The sequence below is a fragment of the Heterodontus francisci genome, chromosome 30 (assembly GCF_036365525.1).
Source record: "Heterodontus francisci isolate sHetFra1 chromosome 30, sHetFra1.hap1, whole genome shotgun sequence".
Taxonomy (NCBI): Eukaryota; Metazoa; Chordata; class Chondrichthyes; order Heterodontiformes; family Heterodontidae; genus Heterodontus; species Heterodontus francisci.
In genome coordinates this window covers 60219684-60241654 of record NC_090400.1, presented here as the reverse complement: position 1 = coordinate 60241654, position 21971 = coordinate 60219684, and the positions used below count along the sequence as shown (strand labels likewise).

The following is a 21971-nucleotide window of genomic DNA, read 5'->3' as shown; positions in this document are numbered from 1 at the left end:
TATTGCCAGCCTTTCCAGTCCATCCCTGTCCATCAATTTTCACCCCATCCATCACCTCTACCATTTCTGCTACTAATGATATTTTGTCAGCATCCTCTTGCTTAGTAAACACCGATACAAAGTAGAGTATTCTAGCCTTGCACTGTGCCTCTAAGCAGATCACCTTCTTTGTTCCTAATAGGACTCATCCTGCCTCTTACTATACACTTCTATTTATATGCCAGTAAAAGGTTTTTTGGGTTCCTTTTACGTTGACTGCCATTCTGTTCTTATATTCTGTCTTTGCCAGTATTGTTTTCCTCTTCACTTCCTCTCAACTTATTGTATTTGGCCTGGTTCTCATTTGAATTTACTTGACATGCATCATATTCTCTTCTAACATTATCCCAATAGATATTTGGGTAATTAAAGTCCCCCAATATCACCACACTTCTTGCATATCTCCCTGATTTCCCTGCAGATTTGCTCCTTTATTTCACATTATTTGGAGGCCCAAAGAATACCCCCGAGTAGTGTGATCATCCCCTTTCTGGTTTTCTACTCTAACCAAATGGATTCTGTCCTTTGCCCCCTCAAGGACATCCTATCTTTCCAACACCACAATGCCTTGCCTAATCAGTACTGCCATCCCATCTCCCTTTTCACCTTCCCCATCTTTTCTAAACATTTTGCATCCCTTAATACTAAGCACCCGTCCTCACCATTTAATGTTAAGTTTTGCATTTAGCATTTAACTTAAAAAGATCAATCCTTAAAATGAAAATTAAAAGAACTAGAGCAATAAAAGGCCTTTCTACCCATCACACTCCACAGCAGATACTGTATGGCAAGCTCCCTCAATCGTTAGCGATTGTAACAAATAACAGGTCAATCTTGTGGAATTTTGAATCCGTTTTATTTTATGCTGAAAAACAATATTCTTCCAAACAAGACAAAAAGCCACAGGAAGTGATCGCAGGAAAGAAAATAAAGAACTAGCCTGAACCAGTGGTACTGGAAGGTGAATTGCAGAACATGAAGTATAAACAGTAATTAAATGATCACACACACCAACCAGAAGTACAACATTTATATATATTTATAAATAATACCTTGCACATCATTTACAGTTTGAAAGTATCTTGGGGCCTCAGCACAGCATGAACTGGGTCAGGGTTACACAATGAAGACCAACAGACACTCCAGCATCAAGCTCCAATCTTGAGTTAAAGTTAAGAGCATCAAGATGGATTCACGGTCATTTTCAAGTTTTTTTTTTAAAAAAGGTTGTAAACGCTGGGCCTAAAGGCAGAACTTTTAAATTTCAGAGCGGTGATTTGTCACTGAATTGATCACATACAGGAGGAGGAGGAGGAGTCAGAAAATGGAGCTGCCATTTTGCCCCACCCTTCACTGCTGGCTACAATTGCTGTTCATTCCTCCACCACACCCGCCCCCCACCCCCAACCCGCACCCCATGACCGGTGGATGAAACAGCAGCACCAAGGGAGACACGCTACTCTCCCACATCTTCTCCAAGATAGTGCAGGAGAGACCTCAGCTCCACCGAGCTGGCAACAACATCAGGCACCGACAGGAGAACCTGAAACACAAAAAGGAAAATAAAATATGTAAAACCTGCACAAAAGCTGGAAAACAAAAATCAAACCAAATGCTAGAGATGCAAGGCAAGTCTATCAGCGTCTGAAAATAAAAGGTTGGATTTCAGCTGGAACCAGGGTACAAGATCCCTTTAGTGTCCTTTTTATTTTAGTGCCAGGAGACCGATCTTTGGCTGCATCGGGATGGGAATCTCACCAACCGTCTGCTAGCAGCAGTTACCATATTAATTGGATTCTAATTTCAGGCTCTCTCTCTAAAGTAGGTAATCAGATCATTATCCTGGGAATTCCCAATCCCAATTCCACTCCCCACCCACCCCCCCCCCCCCCCCACCGCAGCTAGGGGAAACTGCCTCTCAGCAACTAAGAAAGGTTTATAGTGAAGAGACCATAAAAATAAACAGCACCACAATTTCTGGCAACTGTGGAACACAAACCCATGCTCCCAATGTGGCACCTTAATCCAGTGCTTTAGATCACTCAGCCATGTTACCACACATCTCTCACTATACAGTCAGGAAAGGGATCAAGGACTTAGTTAACAAAATGGGCAGGAGGTATTTTTCAAATGCTGAGACAAGCCAACAAATTGCTTAATATTCACAGCTTAAGAGGAAACAATTCCAAAACTAGCTCATATGAATCTGAACTGCCTAATATCTCAGACCCACTTTTTCCTTAATTTGCATGAAAGCAGCATTTCAAAACACAATCAAAATAACCCAATTTTCCCAAAAAGAATGGTCAAAAGATCCTGAAGCATAACAGCACGACGTGAAGCACAGGGGAGTCCTCCCAGTCTCATCAACATTTAACTCTCAACCAAAAATCAGATTAACTGGCCATTTACCACATTGTTAATGGGATCTTGCTGTGTTGAAGATGGCCATTATGCTGGCCAACATTAGTGCCCGCATTTCAAAAGTAATCTCCGGCTGTGAAGCACTTGGGAACATCCTGAGTAAAATGTATATGGCATGAGAAATGAAATGGAAGGGTTGTGAGGCAACTCATGATTGTAGTGAAGGAAACTGACCTCCTTTGCACTGTTTGTAATTTTTGACTTGGTGCTGTTTAGAACTGTTTTGTCATGTATTTTTACAGATTTTTATGAATAAAGTATATTTTGGAAATTAAAAAAAAACTTAGGAACAAGGTGCCGAACAACCAACCAAGTCCTTTTACCTTCTGGGTTAGTGAGAGCCTCCACGTGTATGCAGCAGCTCGAGGCACAATTGACAGCAACTCCTCCTTAACCAATACAGCCAGGAGAGCAGTCAGCAGAAAGGTGTTTCTGGCTAGTGAACATCCCCATCACAAGTTAGGCCTCATTAGCAAACACAACCAGAGACGTGGAGAGGGATATATCACTTGGATTTTTTTTGGGACTAATGAATTGAAAGTTTCCTTAACCCTTTTGACCACTGCACACACCCTGTCTCCCTCAAAACCAAGTCTAACCATCATCACTCGTGCCCACCTCACAATAACTTACTATTCTGACATGTTCAATCAGGTCATCGAGTTTGGCCAGCTCTGCCTCTGCTTTGTGATAATTCTGTTCCAGGATAGCTCTCTAGATATGGGGAGAAAGGGAGCAGGTGTTACTGACAATGCACATACCTGTTGGTCTTGTACTGAACCTCACACAGGTCCTTTAAAATTGAAAACCTGTGGTAAAGCACTCTGGGTTAATGACCATCTTCTGTGCAGTAAATGATACTGGCTGACATGTCAGGAAAGCCTCACCCTCAGTGATATTGTCACTAAATCAATCATTCTCTATCAGGAATCTTATTCTTCCATCTGGTCAGGCTGGCCAGATGTGGATACAAGTTACAACAACAACTTGCATTAATACAACGCCATTAAACAAAGGAAAATATCTCAATGAGACAAAATCTGAGACCGTGTCATGTTGGGACAGGTGACCCAAAGCTTGGTCAATGAGGTAGATTTTAAGGAGTGTCTTAAAAGGAGAGAGAGGCGGAGAGGTGAGCAAATGAATTCTAGAGCTTAGGGCCCAAGTAGCTGAAAGTCTGGCCACCTATAGCAGAGTGATGAAAATGGAGGATGGGCAAGTGGCATTTCAGATTATCTGTGCAGTCAGGGCGAATCGAATCCTCCTACAAGTGCAATAATGATGCTGTGGGTTTGGGGATCTGCACCTCCAGGAGCCCAGGAAGCGTCAGCTACTAGAAGTAGTGTGCAACAGCAATTGTCTCACAACAGGGCTACCCAAATAAGTGCAACAGGAACATGGCAAATTTAACATACTTTAACATATTTGGGATCGAGAAACCCAGGGGAAAGATCAGGGCTCAGACTGCAGGACACTGCAAAACTTGAACAGGAGAGAGATAAATGGGGAACTACTGATCTGAAACTCAGGTTTTAAAAGACTGAGAGAGAAAGGAGTTGCAGATTAAAGGTTGCGGGGTTCAGAGGAGCGAGTGCAAGCAGAACAGAGAGGATGCAGGGAAGTGGAACAGGGTAAAAAGGGAGTATTTAGAATTTGGGAGGAACACAAGGAGAGAAATCATGAGCATTGACCACAAGTGAGAAAATGCACAAGAGGCTGAAAGAATCAGAGAAAGAAAGAGAGGCAGAGAGGGGGAATGCATGTAAAGGAGACAAGAAATGCAGGCTGCACTGCTCAGCCACATAATTCAGCAAGCTGTTACTCACATGTCTGTTCATTTTCACCTTCAGTTCCTGGATGTCATTCTCCTTCTGTAAATCAGCCTCTCGCAACTTTCTCACCTTGAATTATAAAAATAAATCTCAACACTACGATCACTCGTTTCCTTGCTTTGATGAAATGAGGGGTCTGTCTGGGACCAATGGAGATGGTGCAGTTTATTTCTATCTGTACTGGGGGAGGGGCAGCGACTTGGGGTTTGGAAGTGCCATTCTACACATGGTGGTCGTTAGTCAACTGCCCTCTGAAGCTCTCTGCCCGAGCTTACAATGAGCGAAGGGCACTTGGTCAGGTAGCTGAGGGCAACTGGCCACTGTATTTTATTCATAAAATAGGAAGTGGGTGTCATGGAGAGTCAAAGAGGTACAAAGCAGAACTGATTAAAACCTCCATTGATCCAAATTGGATACTTCTGTGTTCCAGCAAACGCATCTTGGCTGACACAATGACAGAGTCCCAGTCTTGAGGAGACTTCATAGACCCACCTCTGCCAGGCAAGGGGCAAATATACATTCCACATTTCATTTACTGGTGGACAAGCACATGGACTACAAGAGTGAGCTGGCTTGGCTGTACAACACTGCAGGGCTAAACTATAAATACAGGCAGCAGTTCCTTCAGATCGCTGACCCATAGGGTTAACCGTGACTATTAATGATATAATTGCAAAACTTTGGAATAGTGGTTACTTTACTGGATTCATAATCCCCAGAACACGAGTTCAAATACTACTCTGGACGTCGAGAATTTGGAATTCAGTTTAATTAAATTCAGATAATAAAAAGCTGGTCTCAGTAAAAGTTTTTTTTTATTCATTCATGGGATCTGGGTGGCACTGGCCAGGCCAGCATTTATTGCCCATCCCCAATTGCCCTTGAGAAGGTGGTGGTGAGCTGCCTTCTTGAACCACTGCAGTCCATGTGGAGTAGGTACACCCACTGTGCTGTTAGGGAGTTCCAGGATTTTGACCCAGCGACAGTGAAGGAACGGCGATTATAGTTCCAAGTCAGGATGGTGTGTGACTTGGAGGGGAACTTGCAGGTGGTGGTGTTCCCAACCATCTGCTGCCCTTGTCCTTCTAGTTGGTAGAGGTCGCGGGTTTGGAAGGTACTGTCTAAGGAGCCTTGGCGAGTTGCTGCAGTGCATCTTGTAGATGGTACACACTGCTGTCACTGCGCGTCAGTGGTGGAGGGAGTGAATGTTTGTGGATGGGGTGCCAATCAAGCGGGCTGCTTTGTCCTGGATGGTGTCAAGCTTCTTAAGTGTTGTTGGAGCTGCACCCATCCAGGCAAGTGGAGAGTATTCCATCGCACTCGTGACTTGTGCCTTGTAGATGGTGGACAGCCTTTGGGGAGTTAGGAGGTGAGTTACTCGCCGCAGGATTCCTAGCCTCTGACCTGCTCTTGTAGCCACAGTATTGAAATGGTTACTCCAGTTCAGTTTCTGGTCAATGGTAACCCCCACGATGTTGATAGTGGGGGATTCAGCAATGCTAATGCCTTTCAATGTCAAGGGGAGATGGTTAGATTCTCTCTTGTTTGAGATGGTCATTGCCTGGCACTTAAGTGGCAAGTAACATTCGCACCACACATCATCCCAAGCCTGGATATTGTTCATGTCTTGCTGCATTTCTACATGGACTGCTTCAGTGAATGGTGCTGAACACCGTGCAATCATCGAGTCATAGAGAGTTTTACAGCACAGAAACAGGCCATTCGGCCCATCCTGTCTGTGCCGGCATCCTGTCTGGTTATTGACCCCTCTGCTAAGGGAAAAAGTTTCTTCTTATCTAACCTATCAATGCCCCTCATCATTTTGTATACTTCAGTCAGGTTCCCCTCAGCCTTCTCTGCTCTAAGGAAAACAACCCTAGCCTATCCAGTCTCTCTTCATAGCTGAAATGCTCCAGCCCAGGCAACATCCTGGTGAATCTCCTTTGCACCCTCTCCAGTGCAATCACATCCTTCCTATAGTGTGGCGCCCAGAACTGTACACAGTACTCCAGTTGTGACCTATCTGCAAACAACTCCACTTCTGACCTTATGATTGAAGGAAGGTCATTGATGAAGCAGCTGAAGATGGTTGGGCCTAGGACACTACCCTGAGGAACTCCTGCAGTGATGTCCTGGAGCTCAGATGATTGACCTCCAACAACCACAACCATCTTTCTTTGCGCTAGGTATGACTCCAGCCAGAGAGTTTTCCTCCTGATTCCCATCAACTCCAGTTTTGCTAGGACTCCTTGGTACCCTACTTGGTCAAATGCTGCCTTGATGTCAAGGGCAGTCAATCTCGCCTCACCTCTGGAGTTCAGCTCTTTTGTCCATGTTTGAACCAAGACTGTAATGAGGTCAGGAGCTGAGTGGCCCTGGCGGAACCCAAACTGAGTGCCACTGAGCAGGTTATTACTGAAAAAGTGTCGCTTGATGGCACTGTTGATGACACCTTCCATCACTTTACATGATCGAGAGTAGATTGATGGGGTGGTAATTGGCCGGGTTGGATTTGTCCTGCTTTGTGTGTATAGGACATACCTGGGCAATTTTCCACATTGCAGGGTAGATGCCAGTGTTGTAGCTGTACTGGAACAGCTTGGCTAGGGGTGCGGCAAGTTCTGGAGCACAGGTCTTCAGTACTATTGCTGGAATATTGTCAGGGCCCATAGCCTTTGCAGTATCCAGTGCCTTCAGTCGTTTCTTGATATCATGCGGAGTGAATTGAATTGGCTGAAGTCTGGTATCTGTGATGCTGGGGACTTCAGGAGGAGGCTGAGATGGATCATCAACTCGGCACTTCTGGCTGAAGATAGTTGCAAATGCTTCAGCCTTATCTTTCGCACTGATGTGCTGGGCTCCCCCATCATTGAGGATGGGGATATTTGTGGAGCCACCTCCTCCAGTTAGTTGCTTAATTATCCACCACCATTCACAGCTGGATGTGGCAGGACGGCAGAGCTTAGATCTGATCCGTTGGTTGTGGGATCGCTTAGCTCTGTCTATTGCATGCCAAACAGCGTAAGCAGCATGCAAGTAGTCCGGTGTTGTAGCTTCACCAGGCTGACATTTTGAGGTTTGCCTGGTGTTGCTCCTGGCATGCCCTCCTGCATTCTTCATTGAACCAGGGTTGGTTTCCTGGCTTGATGGTAATGGTAGAGTGGGGGATATGCCGGGCCATGAGGTTACAGATTGCGGTTGAGTACAATTCTGCTGCTGCTGATGGCCCACAGCGCCTCATGGATGCCCAGTTTTGCATTGCTAGATCTGTTCAAAATCTATCCCATTTAGCACGGTGATAGTGCCACACAACACGATGGACGGTATCCTCAATGTGAAGGCGGGACTTCGTCTCGACAAGGACTGTGCGGTGGTCACTCCTACCAATACAGTCATGGACAGAAGCATCTGCGGCAGGCAGATTGGTGAGGACGAGGTCAACTATGTTTTTGCCTCTTGTTGGTTCCCTCACCACCTGCCGCAGACCCAGTCTAGCAGCTATGTCCTTTAGGACTCGGCCAGCTCGGTCAGTAGTGGTGCTACCGAGCCACTCTTGGTGATGGACATTGAAGTCCCCCACCCAGAGTACATTCTGTGCCCTTGCCACCCTCAGTGCTTCCTCCAAGTGCTGTTCAACGTGGAAAAGCACTGATTCATCAGCTGAGGGAGGGCGGTAGGTGGTAATCAGTAGGAGGTTACCTTGCCCATCTTTGACCTGATGCCATGAGACTTCATGCGGTCCACAGTCAATGTTGAGGACCCAGGGCAACTCCCTCCCTACTGTATACCACTGTCCCGCCACCTCTGCTGGGTCTGTCCTGCTGGTGGGACAGGACATACCCGGGGATGGTGATGGCGGTGTCTGGGACATTGTCTGTAAGGTATGATTCCGTGAGTATGACTATGTCAGGCTGTTGCTTGACTAGTCTGTGGGACAGCTCTCCCAACTTTGGCACACGCCCCCAGATGTTAGTAAGGAGGATTTTGCAAGGACGACAGGGCTGGGTTTACCATTGTCGTTTCCGGTGCCTCGGTCGATGCCGGGTGGTCCGTCCGGTTTCATTCCTTATTGACTGTAGTGATTTGATACAACTAAGTGGCTTGCTGGGCCATTTCAGAGGGCCTTTCAGAGTCAACCACATTGCTGTGGGTCTGGAGTCACATGTAGGCCAGACCAGGTAAGGACAACAGATTTCCTTCCCTAAAAGGATATTAGTGAACCAGATGGGTTTTTACGACAATTGACAATGGTTTCATGGCCATTAGACTAGCTTTTTAATTCCAGATTGATTAATTGAATTCAAATTCCACCATCTGCCATGGTGGGATTCACACCCATGTCCCCTGGGTCTCTGAGTTAATAGTCCAGTGACAACAACATTATGCTACTGCCTCCCCTTAAAAGTCACCGTGAAGCTGTTAGATTGTTGCAAAAACCAAACTGGTTCACTAATGTCCTTTAGGGAATGAAATCTGCCATCCTTACCCAGTCTGGGCTTATGTGACTCCAATCCCACATTAACATGTTTGATTCTTACTTGCCCTCTGAAGTAGTCCAGCTAGCCACTCAGTCGTTTGACTCAGGGATGGGCAATAAATCCTGGCCTTGCCAGTGACGCCTACAGCCCAAGAAAGAATATTGAAAAAAATAAATTCCACACCCCCGCACCCAGCTACTGCATTTGGAACTGTGCATCACACAGGGTGATCACCGTCTCACACAGAACACAACAATGAGTTTCTTACTTGGTGTTGAAGCTGTACTTTCTCTTGAAGCCAGTTCATGTCCAGTGCTCCCTCCGAGTCCTGTAGTTTGGTCAGTTCCTCACGGTAGGTGTGGGCCTCGGTCTCAGTACGCTGGAGCTCCCGTTTTAAACCAGTGACTTCTTCCTGCATGGCCTGCATTACACCAAATCTCTCCAGTTTACTTACAGCCACAATTTTGGGACCAGACAGTTCTTACCAAGGTCTCACCTCATTTGCAGCCATCATTTTTTCCCTGATCTTTTCTTTGCCAGTTTGAACTGTGAGTTTTAGTCCTCTATTCAACCATGGGGCTAAATCCCCATCTACACTGTCCCCATTAAACACTCCCAGGACAGGTACAGCTCGGGGTTAGATACAGAGTAAAGCTTCCTCCTTCTACATTGTCCCAAAAATGTGTATTAACCACAACCCCAGCACGTAGATGTGACCTCCCCATTGCCCATTAAATGCCATATTAAGGCTTCACTGAACAAAACTACCAATTTTTAACTACATGGCCACTGGACTGACTGCAAACTCATTGGATAGAAATAGTTTTGATCCCCTCAGCCTGCTGGATTTGAAAGAACGAGTTGAACACTGCTTTACAAATTAAACAAAATCTTACCAGAAACTCTGTGTGTTCCTTGAAATTAGTCTCCATCTGTTTATTGAATTCAAGGATTGTCTCATCCTGAAGACTTAGAGCTTTCTCCAACTCAGAGTTTGTCTGAGAAATAGAATAACACCAGTCAGCCTTGAAATTTACTCTTGCATCACACAAAGAATTGATCCTAATTAAACTGTAACTGGTAAAAACCACAGTGAAGCTGCTAGGAGCTTGAATCATTGCTTCCAGCTATAATTAAACTGATCAGCCACGTTCAGTGCCCTCTGCATCACAGGCAGAGGTCAGTGAGTCTGCAATGCAACATCACTGCAGTGTGGCACCTCTGAGCCATTGATTCATTCCAGGAACATTCGAGCACTCCATCCCCCTCCCAATTTCCTACAAGCTTGACAACGATGCTTAAACTCAGGAAAAGCTGGTCAATCAGTATGTATAGAGGCAGCATAGAGTCTGCTTTGGATGAAAAACTGAAAAATAAGGTACATATTAATAAAGTTGGGAAGAAAGTCCCCAGTAGAAACAGTAGAATGAAGTAAAATCATTTTTGATGAGGAGTAGACAAAAGAATTAAAGAAATTGGAAAAAGAAATGGACATGTTAATAGCTGAGGAAGGAAGAGATGGATAACATGGGAGTCAGGTATGTAAATAAAGGAAGGTGAAACGAGGATATAGCCACAGTTGAGGTCAATGTTCAGACCAGAGGGTTGCAGGGTGCCTAAAGAGAAAGATGCAGCATATTCACGAAGCTGGTGTTAAGCTTCACTGGAGCTGTGAACCTGAGCAGACACGTCGGAGAAGGAATGTAGGGAGCGGGGAGTTAAAATGGCAAGCCACTGGGAGTTTAGAGTCACTTGTGAACAGTGCAGAGATGCATGTACAGCATATACACTGAGGCTTCACAACCATCATCAAATGTGAAATATTACCAGCAGAAACCTGTCACTCCAGAATTGGCCTTTATAGCCACTCCAGGCGCTGCTTCACAAACCACTGACCACCTCCAGGTGCATATCCATTGTCTCTCGAGATAAGGAGGCCCAAAAGGAAAGGACCAGCAGAAAATTAGTTCCAACCCTTGCACAGAATTGTCTGCACTCAAGTTTCACATTTGTACTTGTGTGTGTTAGTCTGAGTGTAGGTCTCGATATAGACACACGCTTGAACCCACCACATGACTATTTTGTTCAAATGTATTCTGATTCACACCTTAACTTGTGCCTGAAGATCTCGATTCAGCCTCCTGTTCTCAGTTTCCAGGACTCCAACCTTGTCCTGCAGGCTCTTCAATTCCAACCAGTTCTTGCTGTACGTGGCCTTCCGCTGCTCCCTCACTTTAGAGCTGAGAAAGAGCAAAATGGATGAACACTAAGGCCTATGGAAGAAGCTTTAAATCACAATCAGGGATAACTCCAGAGGTCAGACTGTGGGTGGGGAGGTGGGGGCCGAGAGGAATCGCTGCACAGAATTCCAGTACAGGCGAGTTCAGACTGTGCCCAGTAACGCCTACACGACACAGGCCTTGGCCTAGATGCATATCCTCCCTCTCCATTTCCAACAACTGTCCCAGCTCTCTCAGGATACAGTGACTTCACTGCGTTGCACCATAAACCAGAAAAAAGCTGGATAGCGACACGTGCAGTTAAAAAGTGCAGTGCAAGCCGATGGGCTGATCTGATGTGGAGATGTACAAGTCCCTACAATTTTGCCTCCGAAAGTCAGGACTTGTTGGTTGGTAGGTGGTGAGGGCGAGAGAGCTGACCCCCAAGCGCTGACACGAGGTGCTGCTCATTCTCCCAATTTTTGGCCTGTTTTGGAATACTGTTCGTCCATGAAACATGGACCCAGAAACTGCCCAGCAAGCAGCTAAGCCACAGGGACCAGAAGGACCCAGGGTTCCACAGCTCCAGTCTGTGCTAAATTTGCCAATCACAGCTTGGACACTCCAGCTGGCCTTAGTGTTCATGGGATAGGCAAACGAGGAGAGAAGCCAGTTACAGCCAGAGTTCCTGCTGCTGATGCTTATCCAGGAATCCCTGCAAACAGGATCAAGTTTCACCGAGATGGCCACAGGATAGAACTCACTGACTCACACACGGAGGAACAGTCTGAGTGAGGGACCAGAGCCCACCAACTGGTATAAACAGTCACTCACCAAGTCAGTATTCCAGCACACTGTGCCAGATGTCAATCTCAAATTTCACTCGTCAGTCGAGAAGGAACATGCAACTCTACAGCTTCCATCACAATTTCAGGACATCTCAAAGTGCTTTGGAGCTAATGAAGTACTTTTTGAAGTGTGGTCACTGTTGTAATGTAGGAAATGTGGCAGCCAATTTGCACGCAGCAAGTTCCCACAAACAGCAAGTTCCCACAAACAGCAATGAAATCAATGACCTGATAATCTGTTTTAAGTGCTGGTCAAGGGATGAATGTTAGCCAGGATACTGGGGAGTTGTTCCTGTTGTTCTTTGAATAATGCCTATTGGATCTTTTACATTCACCCGAGAGAGCAGACAGGGCCTCAGATAACATCACATTCAAAAGACAGCACCTAGGATAGTGCAGCACCGCACCCCCCTCGACAGTCCCACCCGCCAACAGTCCTGCCCCTGACCCCCACCACCCCCACTGCTCACCCCCCCCGATAGCCCTGCCCCTCCAATTGTGCTGCCCTCCCTCAGTCCTGCACCAGTGTTAACCTACACTTTGTGCTCAAGTCTCTAAGCGGAAGCTGAACCCACAACCTTCTGACCTGGAAGTGAGAGTTTTCCCACTGAGCCACAGCGGACACCGATCAGTACCAGTAATACAGAGCTACAGAACGAAAGCCACACCCAATCTGCATGCTGCTAAACACTCACACCAGAACCGTTTTAGCATTAGCCAGAACGCAGCGGTTTGAAAGGGACTGCTGACATTTCAGGCACTGGACTTACATCTCCTGCTGCAGGTCCTGTAGCTGCTGCTGCATTGCCCTCTCGGTGAGCGATTGTACATCGAGGAGCTTCAACAGGGCCTCACGCAGATTGGCCACAGTCAGCAACAGGGTATCTTCAACTTCTAGATCGAAAACAGAAATATCAACCTGGGTAAAAACTGCACTGGGCACAAACAGGGAGGCTGCAACCAAACTAGCTCCCCATTGGTGCAGAACGGGACACTTTAGCTGGACCCAAGACTTTGCCGACTCTGGGCTGTCTGCCAGCACAAAAGGGCAGTTGCAGCATTTTGGCACGAGATGTCATAGCACACTCAGACAGATTGAAATTTCACAGTGCAATATTAGCAAACAATTGATTCATATCAAACCCCTTGACACCCTGCTCCAGGCCAAGGAATTGATCATTTAAAAATAAACAAGACAGATGAGCAGGCAGGGGAGATGGGAGAGATCAGATCAGGTTCAGCTATGATGCCAGTGTCAAGGATAACACATGAATGGCTGCTTCAGAAGTTCGTGGAGGGCTGCTGGGGCCAAACCAGAGGATAACAGCAGAAATGTCCCGAGACAATCATTATCTGTATTCTGCACGAACCAAGAGGGGAAGTGGAAGTCTGTTCCAGCCAGCCCTATTCTGCAGCTCAGAACCTATCAGTTTATTCACCCAATGCCAACTGCACCAAAAACCTCACCCGTTTTCTTGGGAATTATGGGCTCAACTCTTGTGAAGGCACCACGACAGCTTCCAATATCAAGAGAAGCTCCTGTGTCACACTCTGCGAAAACAGAGACAGAGTTAAAAGTTACACAAACACTTTGCTGTACAGAGCACGGACACATCTGCAGACCGTCTCAGGGCAGAAACAGGACACAGAGCAGAAATGGGACAGTGGAAGGCAACCACACACAAGGTTTCCAAGAGATCTTTACAGGAGGGAGAGAAGTCAGCGGGTTGAGATAGGAAATGCCACAGAGAGTGGAGCTGTAACAGCTGGTGACTGCTCTGATTTCCCCCCCGCCCCCTTGATGGCAGAGTGCAGGATGGGGGGGATCAGTCAGAGGAATAAGTAGTGTGGGCAGGGGTGGGGACAGGTCATGTGGGAGACTTATAAACACTGGAGATTTGCAATCCAACGCATTGGGATGGTACAGTCAACAGACACAGGCTGGCACAGGATTACAGTTTCTAATAAGCATACAAGGGAATCAGAATATTGCATTTTACTCCAATATGATCAGTCAGAAGGTTTGTAAGACAGCAGCACTACTCAAAGTCAAACTGAATTTAACTCAAAAATGAAGGGTGCCAGCTGGAATCTCAGGGGAGCCATTGCCAAGATATCCTCACACATCTTGCAATGGCAATAACTTCATCTTTTAACAAGTGAATTTTGTGCTCATCAGATAAATAACATTCATACTTCCACTGTGGGCACTACACGCCACACCAGTCCCAGGGCAGGTACAGTACGGGGGTTAGATACAGAGTAAAGCTCCCTCTACACTGTCCCCATCAAACACTCCCAGGACAGGTACAGTACGGGGTTAGATACAGAGTAAAGCTCCCTCTACACTGTCCCCATCAAACACTCCCAGGACAGGTACAGCACGGGGGTTAGATACAGAGTGAAGCTCCCTCTACACTGTCCCCATCAAACACTCCCAGGACAGGTACAGCACGGGGATTGGCTCCTCTGTGATTGGGAATACTGAGTGCTGAGTGCATCAACGAGGTGCAGCTGACAGTGCTGGTGGCAGTTGGAGGTTGCAGAGGTGGAGAGAGGAGCTACACTGAGCAAGGGAGAGCTTCTACAAACAAGCAGAGGAAAACTCCAACAACAATCACCTTTAAAAGAGAAGAAAGTGACATTCTTTTTTTGTTGGAAACAAGGCTTTGTCTGGAGGTGGGTGCTGAACACCAGTAATTTACTTTGGACTGTTGGGGGAGGAACAAGTGGCTGGAACAACAAGGGGTGGGGCTGCCAATTCAACAGGAATCTGTGCTGCTGCAAAAGCACACAGGAAAGCTCCCTCCCCACCCCAATTTGCCAAACCTGGGTCAGCTGAAGCTGCCCAGCTAAACAGACGGAAGGGGATAGATAGTGCCTGGGCAGCTTCAGCTGACCCAGGTGAAGACGACTCCCCCAACCAGAAGACCGGAAGACCAACTTCAAAGACTGTTTGTTTTAAGTGTACTGTGAGCACCACCTCCAGAAAGCAAGTCATCCCTTCCAGCCTGCCTTTGCCTCTCCTCTCTTACCTCAGCCTCTCCACTAACCTGTTGTTTGTTTGTTTGTCTTTTCAAATTTTTCTGTGAATCTGTTATTTAGTGTGCAAGTCCACAATTTGGTGTGGGTTTAGCTCTTGGACCCATGGCAAGCCCTTCATCACCGGTGGCGGGGCCCTCTACTACCTACGCAGCTGCAGCTTCTGTGGCTGCCCACGTGGCCCCGTCACCCTTTAAATTATTGACATGCAGCCATGGGGTGAAGAGCTATCCCCACCCCAACATGTCTATTGAGGCCTGCGTTAAGGCAATGGCCGTGGTTGTCGGCCCCTCGGCCATTGTTGCGGCCTCAAAAATGTATGGGAAGGCTGTGTTCTTTTTGAAGACCGAGCGGGCGGTGTCCCTGGCCCTGAGTAAAGGGCTCACTGTGGGGGGGACCTTCCTGCCAGTGGACCCTCTGGGGGCCACTGCGCATCGGATAATGTTGTCCAACGTCCCACCCTTCATTCCCAGTGAGCTCCTCCTCCACCACCTGCACCATCTGGGGGAGGTGAGGTCGGGGATCACCCCAGTCCGGCTTGGTCTTCGGGAGCACAGCCTCCAACATGTCTACTCCTTCCGCCGCCAGTTATTTATGCAGCTGGCGCGGGAGGAGGACACGGAGGGCCAATTTAATGTGGAGTTCCAGGGGACGGCCTACCGCGTCTTTTGGACCTCGGACGGGGCGCGGTGCCACGTCTGCAAGGGGGTGGGGCATGTTCGGAAGAACTGCCCCAACCTCCCGGCCGCCAGCTCCACCTCGGCGGCCCAGAGTGGTTCCACAGCACCTCCTCCCACTCCCCCCGCACATCCAACAGACACCGCTCAGTCGGTTCCGGAGGCTGTGGTTTTCACAGCCTCTGGCGGGGAGGGGAGCGTCCGTCCGAGCGGAAGGAAGACGCGGGGAAAAAAGAAACATCGTGAGGCGCGTCCCCTGGACACTTTGACTCAACCCGAGCCTGAGCTCAGCCCAAAGCCCATTCCCATGGAATCCACCTGTCCCAGGGCTGGGCTCAGGCCCAGGGTGACTAAAAAAGGAAAAAAGGGTGCGGAGGCGGAGGCCTCTGATGACATGGAGGTCTCTGAGTCTCCGCGCCCAAGTGCGAAAAAGAGGAGAAGGCACCCCTCCACAGAAATAACACAGGGCCCTGAGGTGCAGGGCCCATCTGTTGGAGGGGAGCTGCCTCCTGTTTCTGGTCCTCAGGTGCCCCCTACCGCCACCACCAAGGCTGCTAAGTCCGGGCAGGTGCTCCCTATTCCTCAGGATGGAGGGGAGGGGATGGCCCCGGTACGTGAGGCCCCTCCTGAAGGAGTAAGTGGGGCCCTGCTTGTGGTGGGGGAGCCTGGGGAAACCGCCCATTCCGCCACTGCTACTGGGTCGGGTGTCCTGAATGAAGGGGAGGGCGAGGCCCCAGAGGGTCGGGCCTCCCAGCCGGAGTCCACCACCAACCAGGAGACACCCGACCCAGTTATAACTGAGAATGCTGCCCCATCTGCTGGGCCTGTGGGTGCTGGCGGAGCGGGAGATGGCCTCCTCTCGCCGCCTCCAGTCTCGGCTCCGGCTGGTTTCCCGGAGTCCGGAACTTCTGTCTCCCCTGGACCAGTCATTGGCCTGGGGATGGAGGTGGAGGGGGGTCCTGAACCGCTGGTGCCTACAGGCTCCAGTTTCACAATAGAACCCAGAGAGGACTCCTCCGCCATCGATCCTGGGGGTGGGATCGTGACGGAGGCGGGACCAGCTGGCGCGGCCGGGACGTCCGCCCCACAGTGTGTGGTGGATGTGTCGGCCGCTGGCGGTGACGACCCGGAGGAGGATGGGGATTCGGTGCGGGGCACGGAGGATGATCTTGATTCCATCGCCAGTGAGGTGGTGGAGTCCCTCGTGCCTCCCACCGAATCTCCTCTCATCCCCACGGCGGAACTCCGGGATTTCCTCGCGGCTTGCAGAGGTTGCCGCAATAAAGTTCAGCTGGCCCTCGACCGTTGGTCGAATCTGGCGCTGATCATCCAGTCCGTCCGTGCCGCCCTTAAGATAGCGGGCAAGCGCGCGGACGTGAAACTGGTTGAGAGGCGCCGTTTTAATGTGTTCCTCAATGGGTTGCTGGGGGAGTGGAGGGCCAGGTGCACTTCCACTCCCTCCTCACAGTGAGCTGTTGGTGACGGGTTTTACGTACCTTTGACATGAAGATAACCATAGCCAGCCTCAACATCAACGGCAGCAGAGGGGCTCACCGCAGATTTCACAATCTCTCAGTCCTTAGGGAAGGGAGATACGCGGTGAGCTTTCTGCAGGAAACCCACACCGTTCCGGGAGACGAAGCCACCTGGCTCCTGGAGTGGCAGGGTGGGGTCTACATGAGTCACCTCACCCCTATTTCTAGTGGGGTGGCTATCTTGTTGGCCCCGACTTTTCAGCCGGAGATCTTGGGGGTCAAGGAGCTAGTGCCGGGCCGCTTGCTCCACCTCGCCGTTCGCCTGGGTAGCGTGCCGCTCCACTTTGTGAACGTGTACGCGCCCAGGCCCGGCGCTTTGCAAGCGCGCTTCTTTGAAGAAGTGTCCGCTCTCTTGAGCTCCATCGATAGCGGCGAGTGCATCATCCTCGGGGGGGATTTTAACTGCACCCTCGAGGTGGGGGATCGCTCCGGTCCCCAGCGCGGCCAAGCGTCGGTGGAGAAGTTGAGGGGACTGATCAGCTCCCTTAACTTGGTGGACGTCTGGCGGAATCTCCATCCCGACTCCAGCGCCTTCACGTGGAGGTCTGGAGGAGGGGGGTCGCGAATCGACCGCCTCTACATTTCGCAGGCGTACGTCTCCCGCGTCTCGGCGGCCTCCATGCGGCTGGTGCCGTGCTCGGACCACCGCCTGGTGTGGGCGGAGTTCACTCCGCTCCGCACGCGGGCGGGGTCCGCGTACTGGCACTTTAACAACCGGCTGCTGGAGGACGTGCGATTTCGGGACTCGTTCTGTCGATTCTGGGCCGACTGGAGAAGGAAGCAGGGGGGCTTCCCCTCCTTGAGGCTATGGTGGGATGTGGGCAAGACTCACATCCGCGTCTTCTGTCAGGAGTACGCGAAGGGGTCGACCAAGAGGCGGGAAGCCGAGGTCGGGCGCCTTGAGAGGGAGGTGCTCGACTTGGAATCCCGCCTCGGTCATGCCGTCGCGGACCCGGCCCTGTGGCAGGCGTACAAAGAGAAGAAGGGCGCGCTGAGGAACCTGCAGCTCATAGGGTCCCGAGGCGCGTACGTGAGGTCGCGGATCCAGATCCTGGAAGATTTGGACCGCGCCTCACCCTTCTTCTACTCGCTGGAAAAATGGCGGGGGGTCCGTAAGCAGCTCGTTGAGCTGCTGGCCGACGACGGATCCTCCATCACGGATCCTGAGGGAATGGGCCTCCTGGTCCGGACGTATTACAGTGCGTTGTTCTCTCCGGATCCGTCCAGCGAGGATGCGCGCAGAGTTTTGTGGGAGGACCTGCCGCAGGTCAGCCCGGAGGGCGCCGAAGGATTGGAGGCTCCGCTCACGTTGGCGGAGCTGACTGGCGCCCTCCACCAGCTCTCGAGGGGCAAATCCCCAGGGCTGGATGGGTTGACCGTGGAGTTCCTCAGGGCGTTCTGGGACGTCCTGGGGGACGATTACGCGCGGGTCCTGGGGGAAAGCCTGGCGACCGGGGAGATGCCCCTCTCGTGGCGCAGGGCGGTCATCGTCCTGCTGCCGAAGAGGGGCGATCTCCGCCTGCTTAAAAACTGGCGTCCGGTCTCCCTCCTCAGCACGGATTATAAGATCTTTGCCCGGGCTATGTCTACCCGCCTGGGCTCCGTGCTGGCCCACATGATCCACCCCGACCAGTCCTACACGGTCCCGGGCCGGTCCATCCAGGACAACATCCACCTGGTCCGGGACCTGATCCATCTTTCCCAGAGGACTGGTCGGTCGGTCGCCTTTCTCTCCCTCGATCAGGAGAAGGCGTTCGACAGGGTGGATCACGATTACCTTTTCGGGACTCTGCGCGCTTTCGGACTCGGGCCGCATTTCGTGGCCCGGGTCCGACTTTTATACGCCGCCGCAGAGTGTCTAGTCAAAGTTAACGGGTCCTTGACGGCGCCCCTTCGATTTGGGAGAGGAGTGCGTCAGGGGTGCCCCATGTCCGGCCAATTGTATACCATCTGCGTGGAGCCCTTCCTGTGCCTGCTTCGCAGGAGGTTGACGGGATTGGCTCTGCGCGAGCCGGCCATGCGGGTCGTCCTCTCGGCTTACGCCGACGACGTGCTCCTCGCAATCACAGATCCCGTTGACTTGCGGAGGATGCGCGACTGCCAGCAGACCTTTTCTGCCGCGTCCTCCGCGAGGATCAATTGGGAGAAATGTTCCGGACTCCTGGTTGGTCAGTGGCGGGTGGACTCCCTGCCGGAGGAGATGACACCTTTTGCGTGGAGCACCACGCACCTCCTCTATCTGGGAGTCCACCTTAGCCCCGCTGAGGAAGCCTGGCCGGCAAACTGGCAGGAGTTGGAGGCGAAAGTCACCGCTCGGCTGGGGCGCTGGACAGGACTGCTCCGAGTGCTTTCCTACAGGGGCCGAGCGTTGGTCATAAACCAACTGGTGGCCTCCATGCTGTGGTACCGGTTGGTCACTTTGGCCCCGCCCCCTGTATTTGCCACCAAGATCCAGAAGAAACTCGTCGATTTCTTCTGGGGCAAGAGGAAACACTGGGTCTCTGCCGCGGTCCTGAGTCTCCCGATCGAGGAGGGCGGTCAGTCGCTGGTGTGCGTCCGCACCCAGGCTGCGACTCTCCGCCTTCGGACCCTGCAGAGATACCTGTACGTCGAGCGTCCTCCCAGATGGTGTGCGCTGGCGACGTATTTTTTCCGCCAGTGTCACTGCCTTCAAGACGACACGCAGCTCCCGGTGGAGTCCGTTAGCCGCGCCACTCTGAGGGAGTTGCCTGTCTTTTACCGGGATCTTTTCCGAGTCTGGAACATGGTCGCCTCCAGTCAGGGCGCTCCCCCGCCGGCGGAGGAGAGCGCCTCGGCTGTCCGGGCGGCTGACTCCGGGGACGGTCCGGCGGGCGGAGGAGTAGCCGAAACCCCCGGGACGCCCCTCACTGCGGGTGGCGAGGGGGCTCGGGAGTGCGGAGCGATCCCGGCCGAGCTGACCCCCGCTGGGCCGGAACTGCTCATCGGACCCAGGCCCCGAAACCCTCCTCGGGAGCCGGTCCCGCACAACCCGAGCCGCCTCTCGGGAATGCCCTCCGTGCCATTCCAATCGGCGCGGAGGGGTTTCCTGTACGGGCTGCTCCTGCACACTTTCCACTTCCTCGCCCTCGTCAGCCGGCCGGACACGCCCTGGCGGTCCGCGTTGCCATCTGGCGGCGAGGGGAAACCCCGATGGAGGTCTCTCTACGCGGGAGTCTTCCCCCTTTACATCGGGGACCTGGGGTGGAGGGTGCTGCACAGAGCAGTCCCGTGCAATAGGCTTTTAAGTAGGTTCACGGACTCCCAGGCCAGCTGTACTTTCTGCGGCCTGGACGAGTCCGTGTTCCACATTTATACGGAGTGTGCGAGGTTGCAGCCCCTATTTGAGTATCTGAAGGGGCTGCTCCTCAAATTCTGGCTGCACTTCAGTCCCACGCTCCTGATCTTTGGGCACCCGGTGCGGAGGGGCTTGGGCCGGGAGGAGGATCTCCTCGTCGGTCTGCTCCTGGGCCTGGCCAAGGTGGCAATTCACAGGTCCAGGTTGCGGGCCGTCGGGGGTTCCGTCCTCCCCGATTGCCTGCCCCTCTTCCGCGGTTACGTTCGCGCCCGGGTGTCCCTGGAAAAGGAGCATGCGGTGTCCGCTGGTACGCTTGAGGCCTTCCGCGACCGGTGGGCACCGCAGGGACTGGAGTGCATCGTCGACGCCGAGAATGGCATTTTAATTTGAGTTTTTTGTTTATTTATCTGTTTTAATAAAGTTATTTTATAACTGTAAATATGTACATAAAGGGGGCCTGAGGGATAAAGGCCCCCTCGATGTGAAAAATATAAAAGGGGCCTGGGGTATAAAGGTCACCTTGTGGGGAAAAAAAAAAAACGGGGGTTAGAAAAAAAAAGAAAAAAAAAAAAAAAAAACAGGTTAGATGTAGAGTAAAGCTTCTTCTCTACTGTTCCATCAATTATTTCCAGGTCAGGAACAGCACAACTTTCATTTATATAGCACTTTTAACATCGAGGGCAAAAAATTGGTTACGTAAAAAAAAAAAAAAAAAAAAAAAAAAAAAAAAAACGGGGGTTAGATACAGAGTAAAGCTCCCTCTACACTGTCCCCATCAAACACTCCCAGGACAGGTACAGCACGGGGTTAGATACAGAGTAAAGCTCCCTCTACACTGTCCCCATCAAACACTCCCAGGACAGGTACAGCACGGGGTTAGATACAGAGCAAAGCTCCCTCTACACTGTCCCCAAACACTCCCAGTTAAGACTCACAAGCACCAGGAACCCTCCAGAATATTGTCCTGACAGCCAGTTTTCATGTGTGAGCTTCACTGACTACTTGCTGTTGTAGGACATCGCAGTTGACCCCGCAATGAGAAAAAAAAGTATAAAGACAGGCTGCAGCTGGTTATTTCACTGATGCCAGGTTATTTGTGGCAGCATGTTACCTGGTGGTTTCGATATTGTTGGCTCAATGGGAACAAAGGCACTGTGGTCACTCCTGATGTCACACGGAGCCCCTTCCTGACACTCTGAAACAGAGGGTAGGAATAGAAAAGACAAAGCTCAGCATGCAATAACTAGCCAACAGTACAGTTCCATCCCAAAAGCAAAATAGATTTCTTAAACACTCCTAAAGGTGCTGCCTCATCATGAGATTCAGTTTCACAACTGCCCTCTGGTACCTCATCCAGTTTCCAATGCTCCATGTGTGAACTGAGACAGCTGAGTGTTAGAAACTACAAGGGACTCCACAGCTGAGACGAACACTGTTGGCATGCAGTACGCATATACAGTTTCCAGCCGGAGAGATTGGGGAATGATTGGGAGGTTCGCTATGGGCTATCTGCAAATCAAAGCCCTCACATCACTGCCTTGAGAGGACGACCGTCACTGTG

At 50.7% G+C, this 21971-nt stretch overlaps 1 protein-coding gene across 2 annotated transcripts in view; it reads right to left on the bottom strand.

Moving 5' to 3' along the window:
- Positions 1 to 1447: 1447 nt before the first annotated feature.
- spag5 (sperm associated antigen 5) overlaps positions 1448 to 21971 on the bottom strand; it is a 44314-nt gene continuing 23790 nt past the window's right edge. For both annotated transcript variants that reach the window (XM_068010005.1, XM_068010007.1), the window contains 9 exons: positions 21522 to 21605; positions 13308 to 13391; positions 12611 to 12734; positions 10881 to 11013; positions 9670 to 9771; positions 9042 to 9194; positions 4290 to 4364; positions 3097 to 3177; positions 1448 to 1582 (listed from right to left, as the gene is read on the bottom strand). In XM_068010005.1, coding sequence (XP_067866106.1) covers positions 1496 to 1582; positions 3097 to 3177; positions 4290 to 4364; positions 9042 to 9194; positions 9670 to 9771; positions 10881 to 11013; positions 12611 to 12734; positions 13308 to 13391; positions 21522 to 21605 — 923 coding nt within the window. In that variant the 3' untranslated portion in view covers positions 1448 to 1495. The remainder of the gene's footprint in view (positions 1583 to 3096; positions 3178 to 4289; positions 4365 to 9041; positions 9195 to 9669; positions 9772 to 10880; positions 11014 to 12610; positions 12735 to 13307; positions 13392 to 21521; positions 21606 to 21971) is intronic.